This window comes from Ranitomeya variabilis, chromosome 4 (genome assembly GCF_051348905.1).
Source record: "Ranitomeya variabilis isolate aRanVar5 chromosome 4, aRanVar5.hap1, whole genome shotgun sequence".
Classification (NCBI taxonomy): domain Eukaryota; kingdom Metazoa; phylum Chordata; class Amphibia; order Anura; family Dendrobatidae; genus Ranitomeya; species Ranitomeya variabilis.
Genome location: NC_135235.1, coordinates 485,998,948 through 486,023,242, shown reverse-complemented (window position 1 = coordinate 486,023,242; position 24,295 = coordinate 485,998,948). Strand labels below are relative to the sequence as shown.

The 24,295-nt window shown below is 45.0% G+C and overlaps 1 protein-coding gene across 6 annotated transcripts in view; it reads left to right on the top strand.

Moving 5' to 3' along the window:
• The window catches only part of RALGAPB (Ral GTPase activating protein non-catalytic subunit beta), a 113,745-nt gene that overhangs the window by 21,703 nt on the left and 67,747 nt on the right, over positions 1 to 24,295 (top strand). For all 6 annotated transcript variants that reach the window (XM_077251932.1, XM_077251931.1, XM_077251930.1 and 3 more), the window contains exon 4: positions 22,421 to 22,584. In XM_077251932.1, coding sequence (XP_077108047.1) covers positions 22,421 to 22,584 — 164 coding nt within the window. The remainder of the gene's footprint in view (positions 1 to 22,420; positions 22,585 to 24,295) is intronic.

Here is a 24,295-nt window from a genome sequence, read left to right as displayed (position 1 = left end):
GGCGGTTCTGTCCGAGGGGTGCCGCTGTTCTTGGTCTGGTGCTTCCCATCTTCTTGCGATTCCACACTTCTTCTTCATTTGTGTGTGATGCATCCTTGCATCATCCACACAGTCTCCCCGGCATCGCGCTCCTGCTCAGGCGTACTTATCTGCCCTGTTGAGGCCAGAGCAAAGTCCTGCAGTGCACATGCGCTGAGGCTCTCTGACCTTTCCCTGCGCACTGCAGTACTTTGCTCCGTCCTCAACAGGGCAGATAAGCATGCCTGCACAGGAAAGTGATGCCAGGAACGCTGTGTGGATGATGCAGGGACGCGCCATCCACATGAACTAAGAAGGAGGGCGGCATCATAGGAAGATTGGAGGAGCCAGACCATGAAAAGCGACACCCCTTGGACCGGTCAGCCCCGCAGATGAGTATAAGAAGTTATTTTTCAGTTCTTCTAGGTCGGGTTGGGGGCAGATATACAGTATTATAGAATGCTGTATATAAGCCCTGAAAGGCGGTGGCCGCATCTCATATGGGCCAAACCGGGTGACAGGTTCCCTTTAAGCATCCATCGGTCTGATATTGTTGACCTTTACTATGATATAAGTGGACAACTCCTTCAATCATTGTACCCAGAATAGTTATTTAAAGGGAATCTGTCAGTAGGATCAATCTTCCTAAGGCATCTTTATGGGCAAGTACACTACCGTTCAAAAGTTTAGCGTCACTTAGAAATGTCCTTATTTTTGAAAGAAAAGCGCAGTTTTTTCCAAAGAAGCTAGCATTAAATGATTCAGAAATACACTTTATACATTATTAATGTGGTAAATGACTATTCTACCTGCAAACATCTGGCTTGTAATGCAATATCTTCATAGGTGTATAGAGGCCCATTTCCAACAACCATGACTCCAGTGTTCTTATGGTACTTTGTGTTTGCTAATTGTGTAAGAAGGGTAATGGATGGTTAGAATACCCTTGAAAACCCTTGTGCAAGTATGTTAGCCCAGCTGAAAACAGTTTGGCTAATTAGAGAAGCTATAAACCTGACCTTCCTTTGAGCTAGTTGAGAATCTGGAGCATTACATTTGTTGGTTCCATTAAACTCTCAAAATGGCCAGAAAAAAAGAACTTTCATGTGAAACTCGACAGTGTATTCTTGTTCTTAGAAATTAAGGCTATTCCATGCGAGAAATTGCCAAGAAACTGAAGATTTCCTACAACGGTGTGTACTACTCCCTTCAGAGGAGAGCACAAACAGCTGTAACCAGAGTAGAAAGAAGTGGGAGGCCCCGCTGCACAACTGAGCAACAAGACAAGTACATTAGAGTCTGTAGTTTGAGAAATCGACGCCTCACAGGTTCTCAACTGGCAGCTTCATTAAATAGTACACACAAAACGCCAGTGTCAACGTCTACAGTGAAGAGGCGACACCGGGATGCTGGGCTTCAGCGCAGAGTGGCAAAGAAAAAGCCATATCTGAGACTGGCTAATACAAGGAAAAGATTAATATAGGCAAAAGAACACAGACATTAAACAGAGGAAGATTGGAAAAAAGTGTTATGGACAGACGAATCCAAGTTTGAGGTGTTTGGATCACACAGAAGAACATTTGTGAGATGCAGAACAACTGAATAGATGTTGGAAGAGTGCCTAACGCCATCTGTCAAGCATGGTGGAGGTAATGTGATTGTCTGGGGTTGCTTTGGTGCTGGTAAAGTGGGAGATTTGTACAAGGTAAAAGGGATTTTGAATAAGGAAGGCTATCTCTCCATTTTGCAACGCCATGCCATACTCTGTGGACAGCGCTTGATTGGAGCCAATTTCATCCTACAACAGGACAATGACCCAAAGCACACCTCCAAATTATGCAAGAACTATTTAGGGAAGAAGCAGGCAGCTGGTATTCTATCTGTAATGGAGTGACCAGCGCAATCACCAGATCTCAACCCCATTAAGCTGTTGTGGGAACAACTTGACCGTATGGTGCGCAAAAAGTGCCCATCAAGCCAAACCAACTTGTGGGAATGACCTTCTGGAAGTATGGGGTGAAATTTCTCCAGATTACCTCAGCATATTAACTGCTAGAATGCCAAAGGTCTGCAATGCTGTAATTGCTGCAAAGGGAGCATTGTTTGACTAAAGCAAAGTTTGAAGGAGAAAATTATTATTTCAGATAAAAAAAATTTTTTTCGAACCTTGTCAATGCCTGGACTAGATTTTCAATTCATTTGGCAACTCATTTGATTAATAAAAGTATGAGTTTTCATGGAAAACTCAAAATTGTCTGGGGGACCCTAAACTATTGAATGGTAGTGTAGTAATATGAAACATCCGTCACTCTGAAGCGCTCCATGCCCCAGGGATGGACATCGCCCATACACAAAGCGCAGCCTTCTCTATATCTTCTCCCAAACCCTGTGGCCTGATACACATGTGTATGTTTGATAAAGGTCTCCATTAACCGAAACGTCACACATGATACACCATATCTGTTAGGACCACTTCAATGAAAGTCTCAAGGTTTTCACCAAATTCTCTTCTGAGTGCCTGATTTTTCTTATTACTTTGATATTCCGTATTGGGCACCTAATCCTGACCGTGAGTGCCAAATTTCCTTTCTGACATATATGAGCATGTAGGTCATAGAACCAGAATAAAATAATACTTTTTTTTATCTGTGATGCAATGTCTTATTCTAGAGAAATCCATGTTTTTCTTATATGTAAATGAGCTTTCCAAGCTGTGGGTCGGACACTGACCTGCATGAGAATCTGCCTCCAGAGCTTACTTTACATGAAGGGGAGGTTTCCAGTGTGATGTGTAATGGCTGCTTTCTGTTCTCCTGATCCCACTGCAAAGCTGTGTACAACTGACAAATTTGTAAGTTCCTCTCAGCTTCGTTCTTACAGGCAGACAGGGCTGCAATACAGCAGAGCTGTGAGAGCTGCAGAATATGTGTTTGAGATAAAGTTCAGTTCTACTTTGTAATGAACACTCCAGCGCTTTTTTTTTTTTTTTAGCGCTGAAGTGGTTTTTCTAATGTAAGTTCCCAACACCTAGTCTTATACTTGCCAGCTGCCATCATCCTTTTTTGTTGGCACTGCTCCGGTTGGTCTTCAAGCATTTTGTGACCTGTTGGATTGCTCCAATGTTTTCTGGAGCAATCCAGAAGTCACAGCCTAATGTAAGTCTGAGAGCTGGAATGGGGCTCTCGTAGACTTAGACAGGGAGCTTGTGACAATTATCTCTGGCTTCAGGTTAGTCATAAGTTGCTGCCACAAGATGGTGCCGCGGCACCAGTAAGAGCTGAAGACAGCAGGTGGCGAGTATAATATTAGGTGCAGGGACCTGGCAATTGGTAGCAGCACTCCAGTTCTGCTACATCAAAACAAACACACACTGGAGTGGCGTTTTACATGTCGCACGCTGGTAACTTTCCCTTCTATGTATAATAAGCTCTGGAGGCAGATTCTCATGCAGATCTGTGTCCGGCCCATAGATCTTAAAGGTAAAAAATCTCTGCTTCCTTTCTTCATTGTAAGCATTACAATGAAGACAGGAGGTAGGGATTTCCTCCAGGCACCGCACTTCCCGGAGCCTGGAAGAAATCATTAACATACAGCGAGAATATAACACCTCTCAACAACAATACCTTTAATATGAGGCATATATATAGGACTAGTGTAACATTTCTATTACCTGCATTCCCATATTAATAGGTCATTTACGTTCCTGGGGGGGCGGAGATTCCCTTTAACAACTCTTATTCATAAAAGAAATACATGGTTTTCCCCACAAAAAGACATTGAGTCACAAGTATCAAGTTAATGTATTCAGCTTTCTATAACCTTCATGCCCATGAAGACTGCTTAGGAGAGTTGATCATACTGACTGATTCCCTTTAAAGGTGGGGTGTGTTATATTTTGTCCAAATAAACCTTTAGAATGATCTGATGTGATACGTCAGTCTTAATGATTGTAGCATACAAATAAAATCTAACAAAAAAAATACAGAATACTCCATTATAAGAAATATATGAAAGGCTTCCTTAGGAAGATCATAAAAATATAAGAAAATAATTGCTGATCAACTTCCAAATTCATCTATAACATCGGTCTGATTGGCAGCATGTCTGTGTAACTGCAGCTTTATTGTACCTAGCTAGTCTTGTATTAAGATGCCCTCCTGCAGCTGGGTACGGATATTCTCTTTCGATTCAGGAGAAGAGGATGTTTTGGGAAAAATATTGTGTTTTGTTTTTTGGTTTTTTTAAAAAAATGTATATTCAGTTTGTCAAGAAAAGTGCCATCCCTTGTAGTTTGTGTTATATGGATGTCTCTTGTTTTATATCATAGCTCTTATGGGCCCACTGTATACGTAGCTCTGTCAGAACATGGATGTGTGTCGGACAGACAGTAAATGGAGCCGTTATGTTAGGGTACTGTCACACAGTGCAATTTTGATCGCTACGACGGCACGATCCGTGACGTCGCAGCGTCGTATGATTATCGCTCCAGCGTCGTAGACTGCGGTCACACTTTGCAATCACGGCGCTGGAGCGATGCCGAAGTCCCCGGGTAACCAGGGTAAACATCGGGTTACTAAGCGCAGGGCCTCGCTTAGTAACCCGATGTTTACCCTGGTTACCAGCGTAAACGTAAAAAAAACAAACAGTACATACTTACATTCCGGTGTCTGTCCTCCGGCGTTCTGCTTCTCTCCACTGTGTAAGCACCATAGCCGGAAAGCAGAGCGGTGACGTCACCGCTGTGCTTGCTTTCCGGCCGGCAGGCGCTCACAGTGCAGAGAAGCTGAGACGCCGGAGGACAGACACCGGAATGTGAGTATGTACTGTTTGGTTTTTTTACGTTTACGCTGGTAACCAGGGTAAACATCGGGTTACTAAGCGCGGCCCTGCGCTTAGTTACCCGATGTTTACCCTGGTTACAAGCGAACACATCGCTGGATCGGTGTCACACACAACGATCCAGCGATGTCAGCGGGTGATCAAGCGACGAAAGAAAGTTCCAAACGATCTGCTACGACGTACGATTCTCAGCACGGTCCCTGATCGCTGCTGCGTGTCAGACACTGCGATATCGTAACGATATCGCTAGAACGTCACGAATCGTACCGTCGTAGCGATCAAAATTGCACTGTGTGACAGTACCCTAAGAGGTTGAGTCATACTATATGATTAATTGGGTCACATATCAGATGCTCCCCATATTTAATATTAATAATACTATAATGCATTCACTACTTTCCGAGAGAGGTTACTCAGGTGCTCCTAAAAGTGACTCATGGCTTGTAGTCTCACCATCCGACCAGACTGGCCTTATTCTAGTAGTGATATGTGGCATAAAAAAGGAAATGTGCAACATTTGTGTTTCTCAAACCATAAAGGGACTTTGTCAGCTCAAATTGACAGTATAAGCTATGCACGTAGCCTTATAGGGGATATAGCCACTATAGAAAGTCATCTTTTAGAGATCTAATCGCTGCCTTGTTCTGCAGAAATTCAAGCTTTAACCCCTTCATGACCTTGGGATTTTCCTTTTTTCCGTGTTCGTTCTTTGCTCCCCTCCTTCCCAGAGCCATAACTTTTTTATTTTACCGTCAATATGGCCATGTGAGGGCTTATTTTTTGCGGGACGAGTTGTACTTTTGAACGTCGTCATTGGTTTTACCATGTCGCGTACTAGAAAACGGGAAAAAAATTCCAAGTGCGGTGAAATTGCAAAAAAAGTGCAATCCCACACTTGTTTTTTGATTGGCTTTTTTGCTAGGTTCACTAAATGCTAACACTGACCTGATATTCTGATTCTCCCGGTCATTACGAGTTCATAGACACCAAACATGTCTAGGTTCTCTTTTATCTAAGTGGTGAAAAAAAAATCCAAACTTTGCTTGAAAAAGAAAAAAAAAAAATTGCGCCATTTTCCGATACCCGTAGCGTCTCCATTTTTCGTGATCTGGGGTCGGTTGGGGGCTTACTTTTTGCGTTCTAAGCTGACGTTTTTATTGATACCACTTTTGTGCAGATACGTTCTTTTGATCTCCCAATATTACACTTTAATGCAATGTCGCGGCGACCAAAAAAACGTAATTCTGGCGTTTCGATTTTTTTTCTCGCTACGTTGTTTAGCAATCAGGTTAATGCTTTTTTTTTTTTTTTTTATTGATCGAGCGATTCTGAACGCGGCGATACCAAATATGTGTAGGTTTGATTTTTTTTTTGATTTTTTTTTTTTGAATGGGGCGAAAGGGGGGTGATGTAAACTTTTATATATTTTTTTTTTTTTTCATTTTTTTTTTTTTTTTTACTTTTGCCATGCTTCAATAGCCTCCATGGGAGGCTAGAAGCTGGCATAGCCTGATCGGCTCTGCTACATAGCAGCGATCATCAGATCGCTCCTATGTAGCTTAATTACAGGCTTGCTATGAGCGCCGACCACAGTAACCACAGACGTCTCAAGGACCTCTATGGTTACTATGCAGAAGCATCGCTGACCCCCAATCATGTGACGGGGGTCGGCGATGCGCGCTTTTCCGGCCACGCGGCCGGAAGCGGTAGTTAAATGCCGCTGTCTGCATTTGACAGCAGCATTTAACTAGTTAATAGCGGCGGGTGAATCGCGATTTCACCCGCCACTATTGCAGGCACATGTCAGCTGTTCAAAACAGCTGACATGTCCCGGCTTTGATGCGTGCTCACCGCCGGAGCCCACATCAAAGAGGGGGATCTGACCTCGGACGTACTATCCCATCTGAGGTCAGAAAGGAGTTATCGGGGTTTTCTGGTCTTTTTACAAAGTCTGCAGTCACACTATTTTACTCCATTTTGCATACTCTCGACCACTCACATTCCAACTAGACTTACTTGTCCTTGCTCAGTACAAGTGAATTGAGCAAAGCCGAGCATGTTTAGTCAGAATGTGGCCAGGAGTGTGCAAAAATTTTTTTCGGACTTTTAGACGCACCGGACCATAAGGCTATGTGCCCGCATTGCAAAAATGCTGCAGAAATGTCCGCAGCATTTCCGAAACTCCCTGCCGTGGGTAAAACGCATGCGAAATTCGCATGCTTTCCTGCGAAACACAAGCGTTTTTAGCTTTCAGAATGCTTGCCCTTTTACAAGCGATTTGAATTATCGCTTGGAAAGTGATTGACAGGTTGGTCACACTTGTCAGGCATAGTGCTTGACAAGTGTGACCAACTTTTTACTTTTGATGCTGCCTATGCAACATGAATAGTAAAAGATAATGGTAAAAAAAAATATGGTTATTCTCACCTTCTGACGGCCCCCGATCTCCTCAGCGGCGCTCCCGATACATTCCGTTCCCAGGGATGCTTTGCGCGAAGGACCTTTGTGACGTCACGGTCTCATGACCGCGACGTCATCCCATCATCACCTAGCAATGCATGCCTGGGAACGGAAGCCGCCGCGTGCACCGTTGAGAGGCGGGAGGACTCCGAGGCCCATTAGAAGGTTAGTAATGCTTATTTTTTATTTTAATTATTTTTTTTTCTTTACATGAATATGGATCCCAGGGCCTAGAGAGACTCTCCTCTCCTGCAGACCCTGGGTACCATCCGCACATGAAGCGCTCAGTTTACGCATGGTGGGCATAGCCACATGCGTTAAGTGAGCGTTTCAATGCAATCCTATGGCTGCGGAATCGCTGCGATTCCTCACAGAAAATGAACATGCTGCGGATTTTACCGCTATGTGATTCGGCAGCTGGAAAATCCACAGCATGGGCACATCAACTGCAGAATCCCATAGGATTGCATGGGAATGCAGTTTTAAGCGTTTCCGCTGCGGCAAAAAACATGGCGGAAACGCATAAAAAAAGCAACGTGGGTACATAGCCTAGGTTTTAGAGGAGGAAATTAGGAAAAAAACCCTGAAACAATGTGGTCAATTCTGTACTTAATATCCCTTATCCTGGTATATATGGTCTGATACACATGGCCCTCATCCCTAACCTGGTATGCGTGGCTCCTCCTCTCTACCCTGGTATGCATGGCTCCTCATCCCCATCCTGGTATGCATGGCTCCTCATCCCCATCCTGGTATGCATGGCTCCTCATCCCCATCCTGGTATGCATGGCTCCTCATCCCAATCCTGGTATGCATGGCTTCTCATCCCCATCCTGGTATGCATGGCTCCTCATCCCCATCCTGGTATGCATGGCTCCTCATCCCCATCCTGGTATGTATGGCTCCTCATCCCTATCCTGGTATGCATGGCCAGCTCATGCCCATCCTGGTATGCATGGCTCCTCATCCCTATCCTGGTATGCATGGCCAGCTCATGCCCATCCTGGTATGATTGGCCCCATCCTTTTTCTTTTATAATTGGCCCCATCAGGAAAGATTAAAAAAAATATATTACTCTCACCTTCCTCCGCTCCCTTGCAGTCGCAGCGTCCTGCTCCGGTGCCAGCAGCTTCTTAATGCTTGTTAGCAGCGCGTGGCTGGGACATCATGCGCTGCTCACAAGCAGAGCACAGCTGCCAGAATACTCACCGGGTGTTCATCAGAGATCGCGGTGAGTATCCATTCCTCTTCAGATCTTTTAAAAGGTACTAGCGTTGGTGCAGTCTGTTTAACACATGCATTGAACGGACTGCACCACCGCTATGTGAACCCGTGTGGTGCCCAAGCTGTAAGGATTCAGCAGTCGCAAAGTTTTATTCAAAAGACCGGAAAAACCCCTTTCATGATTTATACTAATTAGTGTGCTCGGTGCACCCTTGTTCCATCAGATCTGGTTACTCGGTGATTTTACGTTTGACATGACATTAGCAGTTGCTCAGCACCTATTTGTGTAAAGAAACCATTATTTTACAGCAGAGAATGCCATCTTTGAGGTTTAATCTTCTGCAATATACAGGATCATTCATATATTTTATTATATAAATATTTTGGGGCACTTTTACCATAGCAGTTGCACCAACATTTCTGTTGTGACATTTCACTTTTATAAATGCCTAACCCAAATTTCTCATTAATTTTAAGCAGTTTCCCAACAGTTTTTAGTATCTACATCTAATATATAAAGCTGAATGTGTGTGTATGTATGTGTGTATGTCCGGGATTGGCATCTGCACCGTCGCAGCTACAGCCACAAAATTTTGCTCAGTCACATGTCTGGACCCCGAGAGCGTCATAGGCTATGTTGTGAGGCGAAATTTTAACCTCGCGCTTTCCAATTCACCAAACAATTTTGCCCCTATCTACATAATGGGGACTAAGTGAAAGGAAAAGTGTTGGAGGCAAATTGACAGCTGCCAGATGTGAACAAGGGGGACTTAAAGAATGAGAGCGATGGCGCCAAAGAGTATGTACCGTACAGTTGCTAAGGTGGGGCCCCGACATGGGATACTCACCACACACGGGGTGTGAGCACACACACAAAATGCACCACACACTACCACGTGCTTGAACACATATACCACCCTCAGCGCACATTTCACCACACATACACCAACCTCACCACATAAAAGTCGAAACACAAAAGTCACTGCTCAAAACTCGCCACTCGCAAAATTCGCCACATGCAAAACTCGCCATATGCAAAACTTGCACACGTGGAAAAATTGCCACATGCACAAAAGTTGCAACACATGCAAAAGTTGCCTCACACAAAACTTGCACATACTCAAAAGGCACCACACATAAAACTCGCCACGCGCAAAACTCGCCATGCGCATAACTTGCTGCTCACAACTTGCTACACTAACCTGTCACATGCAACTCGACACACAAAAAGTTGCTACACGAATGTCGCCACACAAAACTCATCTCACAAAAGTCGCTACATGCATGTCGCCACACGCAACTCAACACACACAACTTGACACACGAAACTCGCCCTAAAACACACACAAGTCTGGTATTATCCTTCAAAAATAAAAATCTGATTAATAAACAGACAAACTACAAGAGCAACAAATGTACCATATAGGAAATACGGCAGCTGTCAGTCACATGACCTGTCTATTATCTGTATGTGTGAGCTAATATATACTGCCAGGGGGAGGGCTTCCTGTTGGCTGGGGAGTTATCAGGCTGACAATTTAGCTTACAAATACTGAGGTAAAAATACTGACCAAATAATGTGTGAACGAGGTCTAATACAGGAGGAGATGACATACAGATATATACTATATACAGGAGATGACACACAGGTATATACTATATACAGGAGGAGATGACACACAGATATATACTATATACAGGAGAGATAACACACAGGTATATACTATATAGAGGAGGAGATGACATACAGGTACATACTACATACAGGAGGAGATGACATACAGGTATATACTATATACAGGAGGAGATGACACACACATATATACAATATACAGGGGAGATGACACAGGTATATACTATATACAGGAGGAGACGACATACAGGTATATACTATATATAGGAGGAGATGACATACAGGTATATACTACAGTTGTGGCCAAAAGTATTGACACCCCTGCAATTCTGTCAGATAATACTCAGTTTCTTCCTGAAAATGATTGCAAACACAAATTCTTTGTTATTATTATCTTCATTTAATTTGTCTTAAATGAAAAACACAAAAAGAATTGTCCTAAAGCTAAATTGGATATAATTCCACACCAAACATAAAAAAGGGGTGGACAAAAGTATTGGCACTGTTCGAAAAATCATGTGATGCTTCTCTAATTTGTGTAATTAACCCCTTCATGACCTTGGGATTTTCCGTTTTTCCGTGTTCGTTTTTCGCTCCCCTCCTTCCCAGAGCCATAACTTTTTTTATTTTTCCGTCAATTTGGCCATGTGAGGGCTTATTTTTTGCGGGACGAGTTGTACTTTTGAACGACATCATTGGTTTTATCATGTCGTGTACTAGAAAACGGGAAAAAAATTCCAAGTGTGGTGAAATTGCAAAAAAAAGTGCAATCCCACACTTGTTTTTTGTTTGGCTTTTTTGCTAGGTTCACTAAATGCTAAAACTGACCTGTTATTATGATTCTCCAGGTCATTACGAGTTCATAGACACCAAACATGTCTAGGTTATTTTTTATCTAAGTGGTGAAAAAAAATTCCAAACTTTGCTTAACCCCTTCATGACCTTGCCGTTTTTTGCAATTCTGACCAGTGTCCCTTTATGAGGTAATAACTCAGGAACGCTTCAACGGATCCTAGCGATTCTGAGATTGTTTTTTCGTGACATATTGGGCTTCATGTTAGTGGTAAATTTAGGTCGATAATTTCTGAGTTTATTTGTGAAAAAAATGGAAATTTGGCAAAAATTTTGAAAATTTTGCAATTTTCACATTAACATTTTGAATTTTTATTCTGTTAAACTAGAGAGTTATGTGACACAAAATAGTTAATAAATAACATTTCCGACATGTCTACTTTACATCAGCACAATTTTGGAAACAAATTTTTTTTTTTGCTAGGAAGTTATAAGGGTTAAAATTTGACCAGTGATTTCTCATTTTTACAACAAAATTTACAAAACCATTTTTTTTAGGGACCACCTCACATTTGAAGTCAGTTTGAGGGTTCTATATGGCTGAAAATACCCAAAAGTGACACCATTCTAAAAACTGCACCCCTCAAGGTGCTCAAAACCACATTCAAGAAGTTTATTAACCCTTCAGGTGTTTCACAGCAGCAGAAGCAACATGGAAGTAAAAAATGAACATTTAACTTTTTAGTCACAAAAATGATCTTTTAGCGAAATTTTTTTTATTTTCCTAAGGGTAAAAAAAGAAACTGGACCACGAACGTTGTTGTCCAATTTGTTCTGAGTACGCTGATACCTCATATGTGGGGGTAAACCACTGTTTGGGCGCACGGCAGGGCTCGGAAGGGAAGGAGCGCCATTTGACTTTTTCAATGAAAAATTATCTCCATCGCTAGCAGACACCATGTCACGTTTGGAGAGCCCCTGTGTGCCTAAACATTGGAGCTCCCCCACAAGTGACCCCATTTTGGAAACTAGACCCCCCAAGGAACTTATCTAGAAGCATAGTGAGCACTTTAAACTCTCAGGTGCTTCACAAATTGATCCGTAAAAATGAAAAAGTACTTTTTTTTCACACAAAATTTCTTTTAGCCTCAATTTTTTCATTTTCACATGGGCAACAGGATAAAATGGATCCTAAAATTTGTTGGGCAATTTCTCCTGAGTACGCCGATACCTCATATGTGGGGGTAAACCACTGTTTGGGTGCACGGCAAGGCTCGGAAGGGGAGGCGTGCCATTTGACTTTTTGAATGGAAAATTAGCTCCAATCATTAGCGGTCACCATGTCGCGTTTGGAGAGCCCCTGTGTGCCTAAACATTGGAGCTCCCCTACAAGTGACCCCATTTTGGAAACTAGACCCCCCAAGGAACTTATCTAGATGCATAGTGAGCACTTATAACCCCCAGGTGCTTTACAGAAGTTTATAACGCAGAGCCGTGAAAATAAAAAATAATTTTTCTTTCCTCAAAAATGATTTTTAGCCCAGAATTTTTTATTTTCCCAAGGGTAATAGGAGTAATTGGACCCCAAGTGTTGTTGTCCAGTTTGTCCTGAGTACGATGATACCCCATATGTGGGGGTAAACCACTGTTTGGGCGCACCGCAGGGCTCGGAAGGGAAGGCACGCCATTTGGCTTTTTGAATGGAAAATTAGCTCCAATCATTAGCGGACACCATGTCGCGTTTGGAGAGCCCCTGTGTGCCTAAACATTGGAGCTCCCGCACAAGTGACCCCATTTTGGAAACTAGACCTCCGAAGGAACTAATCTAGATGTGTGGTGAGCACTTTGAACCCCCAAGTGCTTCACAGAAGTTTATAACGCAGAGCCATGAAAATAAAAAATAATTTTTCTTTTCTCAAAAATGATTTTTTAGCCCACATTTTTTTATTTTCCCAAGGGTAACAGGAGAAATTGGACCCCAAAAGTTGTTGTCCAGTTTCTCCTGAGTACGCTGATACCCCATATGTGGGGGTAAACCACTGTTTTGGCACACGTCGGGGTTTGGAAGGGAAGTAGTGACGTTTTAAATTGCAGACTTTGATGGAATGCTCTGCGGGCGTCAGGTTGCGTTTGCAGAGCCCCTGATGTGCTTAAACAGTAGGAACTCCCCACAAGTGACTCCATTTTGGAAACTAGACCCCCAAGGGAACTTATCTAGATGTGTGGTGAGCACTTTGAACCCCCAAATGCTTCATTGAAGTTTATAACGCAGACCCGTGAAATTAATAAATGTTTCCTTTCCTCAAAAATATTTTTTTAGCCCAGAATTTTTTATTTTTGCAAGGGTAACAGGAGAAATTTGACCCCAAAAGTTGTTTTCCAGTTTCTCCTGAGTACGCTGATACCCCATATGTGGGGGTAAACCACTGTTTGGGCACATGCCGGGGCTCGGAAGGGAAGTAGTGACGTTTTGAAATGCAGACTTTGATGGAATGGTCTGCGGGCATCATGTTACGTTTGCAGAGCCCCTGATATGCCTAAACAGTAGAAACCCCCCACAAGTGACCCCATTTTGGAAACTAGACCCCCCAAGGAACTTATCTAGATGTGTGGTGAGCACGTTCAACCCCCAAGTGCTTCACAGACGTTTACAATGCAGAGCCGTGAAAATAAAAAATCATTTTTCTTTCCTCAGAAAAGATGTTTTAGCAAGCAATTTTTTATTTTCACAAGGGTAACAGGAGAAATTGGACCCCAATATTTGTTGCCCAGTTTGTTGTGAGTACGCTGATACCCCATATGTGGGGGTAAACCACTGTTTGGGCACACGACAGGGCTCGGAAGGGAAGTAGTGACATTTGAAATGCAGACTTTGATGGAATGGTCTGCGGGCGTCACATTGCATTTGCAGAGCCCCTGATGTGCCTAAACAGTAGAAACACCCCACAAGTGACCCTATTTTGGAAACTAGACCCCCCAAGGAACTTATCTAGGGGGTTGAAAGTGCTCACCACACATCAAGTGCTTCACAGAAGTTTATAACGCAGAGCCGTGAAAATAAAAAAATAATTGTTCTTTCCTCAAAAATTATGTTTTAGCAAGTAATTTTTTATTTTTGCAAGGGTATCAGGAGAAATTGGACCCCAACAGTTGTTGCCCAGTTTGTCCTGAGTACGCTGGTACCCCAAATGTGGGGGTAAACCACTGTTTGGGCGCACGTCGGGGCTTGGAAGGGAGGGAGCACCATTTGACTTTTTGAACGCAAGATTGGCTGGAATCAATGGTGGCGCCATGTTGCGTTTGGAGACCCCTGATGTGCCTAAACAGTGGAAACCCCTCAATTCTAACCACAACCCTAACCCCAACACACCCGTAACCCTAATTCCAATCCTAATCCTAACCCTAATCCCAACCCTAACCCTAATCCCAACCCTAACCACAACTGTAACCCCAACACACACCTAACCCTATCCGTAACCCTAACCACAAGCCTAATCTTAACCCTATTTCTAACCCTTAGCCCTAATTCCAACCCTAACTCTAATTCTAACCCTAACTCTAAGGCTATGTGCCCACGTTGCGGATTCGTGTGAGATTTTTCCGCACGATTTTTGAAAAATCTGCAGGTAAAAGGCACTGCGTTTTACCTGCGGATTTACAGCAGATTTCCAGTGTTTTTTTTGTGCGGATTTCACCTGCGGATTCCTATTGAGGAACAGGTGTAAAACGCTGCGGAATCTGCACAAAGAATTGACATGCTGCGGAAAATACAACGCAGCGTTTCTGCACGGAATTTTCCGCACCATGGGCACAGCGGATTTGGTTTTCCATAGGTGTACATGGTACTGTAAACCTGATGTAAAACTGCTACGAATTCGCAGCGGCCAATCCGCTGCGGATCCGCGGCCAATCCGCTGCGGATCCGCAGCCAAATCCGCACTGTGTGCACATGCCATAACCCTAACCCTAACCCTAACCCTAGTTCTAACCCTAGTTCTAACCCTAGTGGAAAAAGAAAAAAAAATATTTTCTTTATTTTATTATTGTCCCTACCTATGGGGGTGATAAAGGGGGGGGTTTATTTATTATTTTTTTTATTTTGATCGCTGTGATAGAACCTACCACAGCGATCAAAATGTACTTGGAACGAATCTGCCAGCCGGCAGATTCGGCGGGCGCACTGAGCATGCGCCCGCCATCTTGGAAGATGGCGGCGCCCAGGGAGAAGACGGACCGACTTCGGGAGGCTCGGTAAGTATGAGGGGGTGGTGGGGGGGTGGATCGGAGCACAGGGGGGGGGGAGCGGAGGACGGGGGGAGCGGACAGGAGCACGGGGGAGCGGACAGGAGCACGGGGGAGCGGACAGGAGCACGGGGGAGCGAACAGGGGGACGGAGGGGGGTACCGGACAGAACGGAGGACTGGGGAGGAGATCGGGGGCGGTGGGGGGGGGCCAGAACATGATTTCCAGCCATGGCAGATGCTATTGCAGCATCGGCCATGGCTGGATTGCAATATTTCACCATTTTCATAGGTGAAATATTGCAAATTGCTCTGATTGGCTGTTGCACTTTCAACAGCCAATCAGAGCGATCGTAGCCACGTGGGGGCAAAGCCACCCCCCCCTAGGCTGAAGTACAACTCCCCCTCTCCCTGCAGATCGGGTAAAATAGGAGTTAACCCTTTCACCCGATCTGCAGGGATGCGATCTTTCTATGACGCCACATAGGCGTCATGGGTCGGGAGGGGGTTAAAGAAAAAAAAAATTGCGCCATTTTCCGATACTCGTAGCGTCTCCATTTTTCATGATCTGGGGTCGGTTGAGGGCCTATTTTTTGTGTGCTGAGCTGGCATTTTTAATTATAGCATTTTGGTGCAGATACGTTCTTTTGATCGCCCGTTATTGCATTTTAATGCAATGTCGCGGCAACGAAAAAAAATAATTCTGGCATTTCGAATTTTTTTCCCGCTACGCCGTTTAGCGATCAGGTTAATGCTTTTTTTTTATTGATAGATCGGGCGATTCTGAACGCGGCGATACCAAATATGTGTAGGTTTGATGTTTTTTTTTTGTTGTTTTTTTTATTGATTTATTTTTATATATTTTTTTCACTTTTTTTAACTTCTTTTTTTTTTTTTTACTTTTGCCATGCTTCAATAGCCTCCATAGGAGGCTAGAAGCAGGCACCACTCGATCGGCTCTGCTACATAGCAGCGATCTGATGTTCGCTGCTATGTAGCAGAATTGCAGGTGTGCTGTGAGCGCCGACCACAGGGTGGCGCTCACAGCTGCCGGGGATCAGTAACCATAGAGGTCTCAAGGACCTCCATGGTTACTATTCTGAAGCATGCGCTCATTTCTGGCCGTGCGGCCAGAAGCGGTAGTTAAATGCCGCTGTCTGCGTTTGACAGCGGCATTTAACTAGTTAATAGGTGCGGGCTGATCGCGATTCTGCCCGCGCCTATTGCGGGCACATGTCAGCTGTTCAAAGCAGCTGACATGTCCTGGCTTTGATGCGGGCTCACCGCCGGAGCCCGCATCAAAGCGGGGCTTCTGACCTCGGACGTACTATCCCGTCCGAGGTCAGAAAGGGGTTAACAGCACCTGTAACTTACCTGTGGCACCTAACAGATGTTGGCAATAACTAAATCAGACTTGCAGCCAGTTGACATTGATTAAAGTTGACTCAACCTCTGTCCTGTGTCCTTGTGTGTACCACATTGAGCATGGAGAAAAGAAAGAAGACCAAAGAACTGTCTGAGGACTTGAGAAACCAGATTGTGAGGAAGCATGAGCAATCTCAAGGCTACAAGTCCATCTCCAAAGACCTGAATGTTCCTGTGTCTACCATGCGCAGTGTCATCAAAAAGTTTATAGCCCATGGCACTGTGGCTAACCTCCCTAGATGTGGACGGAAAAGAAAAATTGACAAGAGATTTCAACGCAAGATTGTGCGGATGTTGGATAAAGAACCTCGACTAACAGCCAACCAAGTTCAAGCTGCCCTGCAGTCCGAGGGTTCAAGAGTGTCAACCCGTACTATCCGTCGGCGTCTGAATGAAAAGGGACTTCTTACCCGAGACATAAAAAAGCCAGGCTGGAGTTTGTCAAAACTTACCTGAAAAAGCCTAAAACATTTTGGAAGACTCCTCATCAGCATCGCCACGCACAGCCGCCCGCACTCAGCACCGCCAGGCACAGCCGCCCGCACTCAGCACCGCCACGCATAGCCGCCCGCACTCAGCACCGCCACGCACAGCCGCCCGCACTCAGCACCGCCACGCACAGCCGCCCGCACTCAGCACCGCCACGCACAGCCGCCCGCACTCAGCACCGCCACGCACAGCCGCCCGCCCTCAGCACAGCCGCCCGCCCTCAGCACAGCCGCCCGCCCTCAGCACAGCCGCCCGAACTCAGCACAGCCGCCCGAACTCAGCACAGCCGCCCGAACTCAGCACAGCCGCCCGAACTCAGCACAGCCACACTCGGGCAGTAGAGCCGGAGAGAGAAAGATGAGAGCAACATATGGCAGAATGGAAACAGGAACAGGCAGAATGGGTGCAGCAGATTACAACAGAAAGGGGGCACAAGATGGGAGCAGCAAATGACAGAATGGGGGCGCAGGATGGGAGCAGCACATGACAGAATGATTGCGCACGATGGGAGCAACACATGACAGAATGGGGGCACACACATGACAGGATGGGGGTGCAGGATGGGAGCACATGACAGGATGGGGGTGCAGGATGGGAGCACATGACAGGATGGGAGCAGCACATGACAGAATGGGGGCACACACATGACAGTATGGGGGTGTAGGATGGAGCAGCACATGATAGGATGGGGGCGCAGGATGGAACAGCACGTGACAGGATGGGGACGCAGGATGGAGCAGCACATGACAGGATAGGAGCGCAGGATGGGAGCACATGACTGGATGGGGGTGCAGGATGGAGCAGCACATGACAGGATGGGGGCGCAGGATGGGAGCACATAACAGGATGGGGATGCAGGATGGAGCAGCACATGACAGGATGGGGGCGCAGGATAGAGCAACACATGACAGGTTGGGAGAGCAAGATGGGAGCAGCACATACCAGGATGGAGACCATATACCAATATAAATGCTCGCCACCCGTACGTAGAATGGGTTCAATAGCTAGTATACTATATACAGAAGAGATGACATACAGGGATATACTATATATAGGAGGAGATGACATACAGGTATATACTATATACAGAAGAGATGACATACAGGTATATACTATATACAGGAGGAGATGACGTACAGCAGGTATATACTATATACAGGAGGAGATGACATACAGGTATATACTATATAAAAGAGATGACACATAGGTATATAGAGGAGGAGATGACATACAGCAGGTATATACTATATACAGGAGATGACATACAGGTATATACCATATACAGGAGATGACATACAGGTATATACTATATACAGGAAGAGATGACATACAGGTATATACTATATACAGAAGAGATGACATACAGGTATATACTATATACAGGAGGAGATGACACATAGGTATATACAGGAGGAGATGACATACAGCAGGTATATACTATTTACAGGGGAGATGACATACAGGTATATACTATATACAGGAGATGACATACAGGTGTATACTATATATAAGGGAGATGAAAAACCTGTATATACTGAGGGGAAAATGAGAGGTGTGAGGTGAAAATGAAAAGGTGTGAGTGCAAAATGAGAGGAGTGAGGGAAAATAGTGGAGTGATCGGAAAATGACAGATGTGAGGTAGAAATGACAAGTGTTAGGGGGGAATGAGAGGAGTGAGGGAGAAAATGAGAGATGTGCGGGGGAAAATGAGAGGCGTGATGGGAAAATAAGAGACGTGAGGTGCTATAACTAACCACAGATATTTACTATGCCCAGGCAACGCCGGGCTCTTCAGCTAGTTAAAACTTAAACATGGCAACAGAAAACTTTTGGTGTGAAGTATGATTTTTTATTTTTTTTTATTTTTTATGAATACATTTATACATGGAAGTTGCATATTGAGTTGAGGTCACATCTTTCTTAAAGGGAACCTTTCAGGTCAGATAACTGTATTAACCTGCGGATATGGGGGTAATATGCAGGTTAATAGCTTTTAAGAAGGTGCCTGTCAGCTGTACTGAAAGTGCGGCACCTGGGACAAATGAATTTTATTCCTCCCAGGAGCCTCCGGCTTTCAGTCATGCTTGTGTGCCAGTGCCGCTACTGTCCTTGATAACTATACGGTCAATGGCGGCCGTAAGCACGACCTTCCACTTCGACAGCCGACTCAACATAGATGCCCTTCTGAGTGATCAGCCAGTCAGTCAGTTTCGATTCATACTTCCTGCTGCGGCTCTCTGTGCTGTGAGCAATGACTGACTAGCCATGCCGGCTCGCCTGTATGACTGAAAGCTGGCAACTCCGGAAGGAATACAGTTCATTTTCTCCTGGGTGCTGCACTTTCAGCACAACACAATGCTATAAACTTGCAGATTTACACTAACTTAAGATGTTATCTGATATAGGAGAGAAGCACCTGATGACAAGCTCTTCTAGTCACCTGATGCAGAAAGGCACTGTGACTTCACGACGGAACAGGCATCGCTTCTAAGATGCCCGTAGGCCTCCAGAACAGCCGCCTGTGCCAGATTTTTTTTTTTTATCTGACATCTTGGAGTGGAACTAATACAATGTGTTTCAACCTTTAAAATTAAGTGGCAATTTCTGTAAAATTCTACGTGTTAGGCCACTTCCACACTTTGTGCATTTGCTCAGTATTTTATATCAGTATTTATAAGCCAAAATGAGTAGTAGAACAATCAGAGGAAAAGTATACTAGAAACACGTCACCACTTCTGTATTTATCACCCAATCCTGGTTTTTGCTTACAAATGCTGAGATAAAATGCTGAAAATGGCCTTAAACTATGTTCACAGGTTGCATTTTTGCTGAGATTTTTATGCAAATTAAAAGCTGCAGTACCAGTAAAAGCTGAGATTTCAGAAATCTCATGCGCTCATTGTTTTTTTTTCCTTACTGAATTGGAAAACTGCAGCATGTCACTACTTTTCAGCATTTTTCAGCCATAGAAACCAATGAGTAAGTGCAAAAAAGCATCAAAAAAATGTTGCCATAATTTTTTGCTGTCTTTTGTAGTGAAAGCAAGCAGGTACAGCAGGATGTGAAACCCATTTATTTTTGTGATTTTCTCAAGTTTAAACCATAGTGTCTTAGTGTCCTCTCCTGAGAGTGGCTGTTAGTATTAGTACAGATTAATTAAATTAGTGATATGTGTAAAGTAAACAAAGCCTGAAAATCTCAATGCCTGACCAATGTGTGTGAAAGGGAAACATGCCTGACCAATGTGTGAAAGGGAACAATGCCTGACTGATGTGTGAAAGGGAACCATGCCTGACCAATGTGTGAAAGGGAACCATGCCTGACCAATGTGTGAAAGGGAACCATGCCTGACCAATGTGTGAAAGGGAACCATGCCTGACCAATGTGTGAAAGGGAACCATGCCTGACCAATGTGTGAAAGGGGACCATGCCTGACCAATGTGTGAAAGGGAACCATGCCTGACCAATGTGTGAAAGGGAACCATGCCTGACCAATGTGTGAAAGGGAACCATGCCTGACCAATGTGTGAAAGTTAACATTACTTGACCAATTCATCTCCTCCCCCAAGCCCCCCACCCCCCGCTGTAATTTGTAATTCTGGATTTTTTTCATGAACTCAATAACTTTTTTTGTTCAGAGTAGTCAATATTTCTTTCGGCACAAAATTACACTAAATAAATTGATCCATTTGCCCTTTTTTCCACAAATATTTTATAGTTGCACATATGTCTTACATTGGTGGCCTAACACCTTGTATTGTTCATACTTGTATTTTGGGATCCTGAAAAACGCAGCCAAACCTGCTTTGTCTGCAGCTGTTTTTTTTTTTTTTTTTTTTTTTTACTGCCAAGAGATCGGGTTTTGGCAACATAGCCTTAGAGTAGGGATATTCGCTAGTTTGAAAGTTGTCCCCAATCGGTGCAGCTCCCCGTGTTATGGTAGGTGCTATATGCAGAGATCTTTCTGAGCTGTGATTTGCATTATTTGTGCAGATTTTTTGCATTCTTATGTATACGGTAATGTGTCTGGTGCTCCTTGGTACTTTATCACAAGCGCAGACTTGCAGAATCTGTGTATACAGGAGAATTCTGATGCCCATACCGAAATGTAGCCGAGTATGGGGCTTGCTGTATTTCGTCAGTTTAACTTTATACATGTGGAACATTGCTGTTTGGAAACAGTTTGGACGTTTTGTATTGAGAGATGAGTGGAAAACCTGAGTCTTTGTAGCTGCTTGGTACAGGAATAACATTTGGAATAGGATTACTGTGCACCGTTCCTGGCGCCCTGTACATTATCCTGACGAATATAAATAGTTTAGATTATTAAATGCACTTGAAATCCTACATCTGTAGCCCTGTGTTGGCCCCACTAAACTTCCTCTGATACTTTATATAAAAATGTATATAATGTGTTTGAGAACTAAGGTTTCCATATCCAGAGATAAGCATACAGGTCTCCAAACTATAAAACATGCTGTCCAAGTAGTGCACTAGAGTCTTCCGCAGCCAATATATGCAGTGGTGCCCAATTATTTTAATAGGACATGTCTCAACTCTTCCAATATACCCTTCTAGGACATAAGTAGATCATGGAGGGAGATCCACTCAGGACCTTCTTCTGAAAGAGATCCGTTAAAAAATACATTGGACCCGGCATATATTTTATGGACATTTGTGAAATACAGAGTGTAATACTTAATTTCCCATGTAGAGGGTGCTTCAGGGAAATGACACTGATTACTCCCTGCTAAAAAGCCGCTGATTGTTGGACTTCTCGGCTTTCTTGTGGGAAGCAACGGTGTCTGTGATGGGACAGATTGTGTCAATTTAGATGATCTATGCTACCGATCAGCCATATCATTAATGGTGAAGTGGAGAACATTGTCTTGTTACAATTGCATTCTCAAAGGGTGGTACATAGCAGCCAGTGAGGTCAGTAACCCTCTACTCCCCCATAGTAAATTTCTCAAGTATAGTCCTTATTCTAGCGACCACTGTTTTGCTCCTACTCCTCAGTGTCCTCTTCATGTACAAAATGACCCCCACTCCGTCTTTCTCTGCCCCGGCATGGACACCGCATCACCACTATCATCCTCAGAGCTGGTCCATCCCACACCGATAGGGAGACTGGGTTCAGCTTCCAGAGGTGGCTACCATATGTTTGCGGTTTCCTCACTGTACAGTGTATATAAGCAATGATTTCTGTAAACGCCTGTAATAAGGGTCTGGGGATTTGAGATCTGAACATTTGTTTTAAGACTTCTAAGTTTTTCTCTTTCTTTTGGCTTCCTTGCAGGCAGGAACAGTTACTCAGCCAGATTCGGCTGTGCCTGCAGGTGTTGCGCTCTGTCCAGAAGCTGGCACGAGACTCTACCAACATGGCGCGGGAAACCTGGGAGGTTCTCCTGCTGTTTCTTCTACAAATCAATGACACCCTCCTTGCTGCTCCAACTGTCTCAGGTTAGACATGGCACCGTCTTGTCACTTACCAAAGTGTAATTGTGGGCTGCATTCACGCTGTCGGTTTTTATTCAGTTGTTTCTTAGTCCGATCTATGTTTCTAAAAATGTGGAGACTTGCCTTACATCTGCACAAGTTTACACATAAGAGTTGGCAGAGATGGGCAAAATTGTCTTTCAGACAATTTCTATCATGTATATGAGCAGTGCTGTCACAGTGACGATATGTACTAAAACGAAAAGGCGTAAAGTGCTTGTCCACTACTTGAACGTTTTCTCATTCCTCATGTTTGAGCCCGTTAATATAAAAACATGTATACTCGCCTCGCGTGCCGGCGCTGTTCTAGCAGTGTTCAATTTACCACTGCTGTTAGACAGCCGCAGCACATGCAGGGCTTGCCTGTTAGTTGCCTTATTAAGCTGATATGGTAAGAGATGGGTCTCTGGGGGCGTGACTCTTGGGATGTTCTGGGGGCGTGACTCGTGGGATGTTCTGGGGGAGTGGCTTGTGCGATGTTCTGGGGGAGTGGCTTGTGGGATGCCCTGGGGCGTGGCTTGTGGGATGCCCTGGGGCGTGGCTTGTGGAATGCTCTGGGGGCGTGACTCGTGGGATGTTCTGGGGGCGTGACTCTTGGGATGTTCTGGGGGCGTGACTCTTGGGATGTTCTGGGGGCGTGACTCTTGGGATGTTCTGGGGGCGTGACTCTTGGGATGTTCTGGGGGCGTGACTCTTGGGATGTTCTGGGGGCGTGACTCTTGGGATGTTCTGGGGGCGTGACTCTTGGGATGTTCTGGGGGCGTGACTCTTGGGATGTTCTGGGGGCGTGACTCTTGGGATGTTCTGGGGGCGTGACTCTTGGGATGTTCTGGGGGCGTGACTCTTGGGATGTTCTGGGGGCGTGACTCTTGGGATGTTCTGGGGGCGTGACTCTTGGGATGTTCTGGGGGCGTGACTCTTGGGATGTTCTGGGGGCGTGACTCTTGGGATGTTCTGGGGGCGTGACTCTTGGGATGTTCTGGGGGCGTGACTCGTGGGATGTTCTGGGGGAGTGGCTTGTGGAATGCTCTGGGGGGTGGGATGCTCTGGGGACTCGGCTCGTGGAATGATCTGGGGGTGCAACTCGCGTGATGCTCTGGCGGCGTGTCTCGCGTGATGCTCTGGCGGCGTGTCTCGCGTGATGCTCTGGCGACGTGTCTCGCGTGATGCTCTGGCGACGTGTCTCGCGTGATGCTCTGGCGACGTGTCTCGCGTGATGCTCTGGCGACGTGTCTCGCGTGATGCTCTGGCGGCGTGTCTCGCGTGATGCTCTGGCGGCGTGTCTCGCGTGATGCTCTGGCGACGTGTCTCGCGTGATGCCCTGGCGGCGTGTCTCGCGTGATGCCCTGGCGGCGTGTCTCGCGTGATGCCCTGGCGGCGTGTCTCGCGTGATGCCCTGGCGGCGTGTCTCGCGTGATGCCCTGGCGGCGTGTCTCGCGTGATGCCCTGGCGGCGTGTCTCGCGTGATGCCCTGGCGGCGTGTCTCGCGTGATGCCCTGGCGGCGTGTCTCGCGTGATGCCCTGGCGGCGTGTCTCGCGTGATGCCCTTCATTACCCTGTGAGCCACTTCCCTTTGGAAAAAAACATAAAAATTGTCGCTAAATAATAATTTAAAAAAAACCATATGACATGTTCATTTGGTGTGTTAAAAAAAAAAATTTAAAATGGCATACTC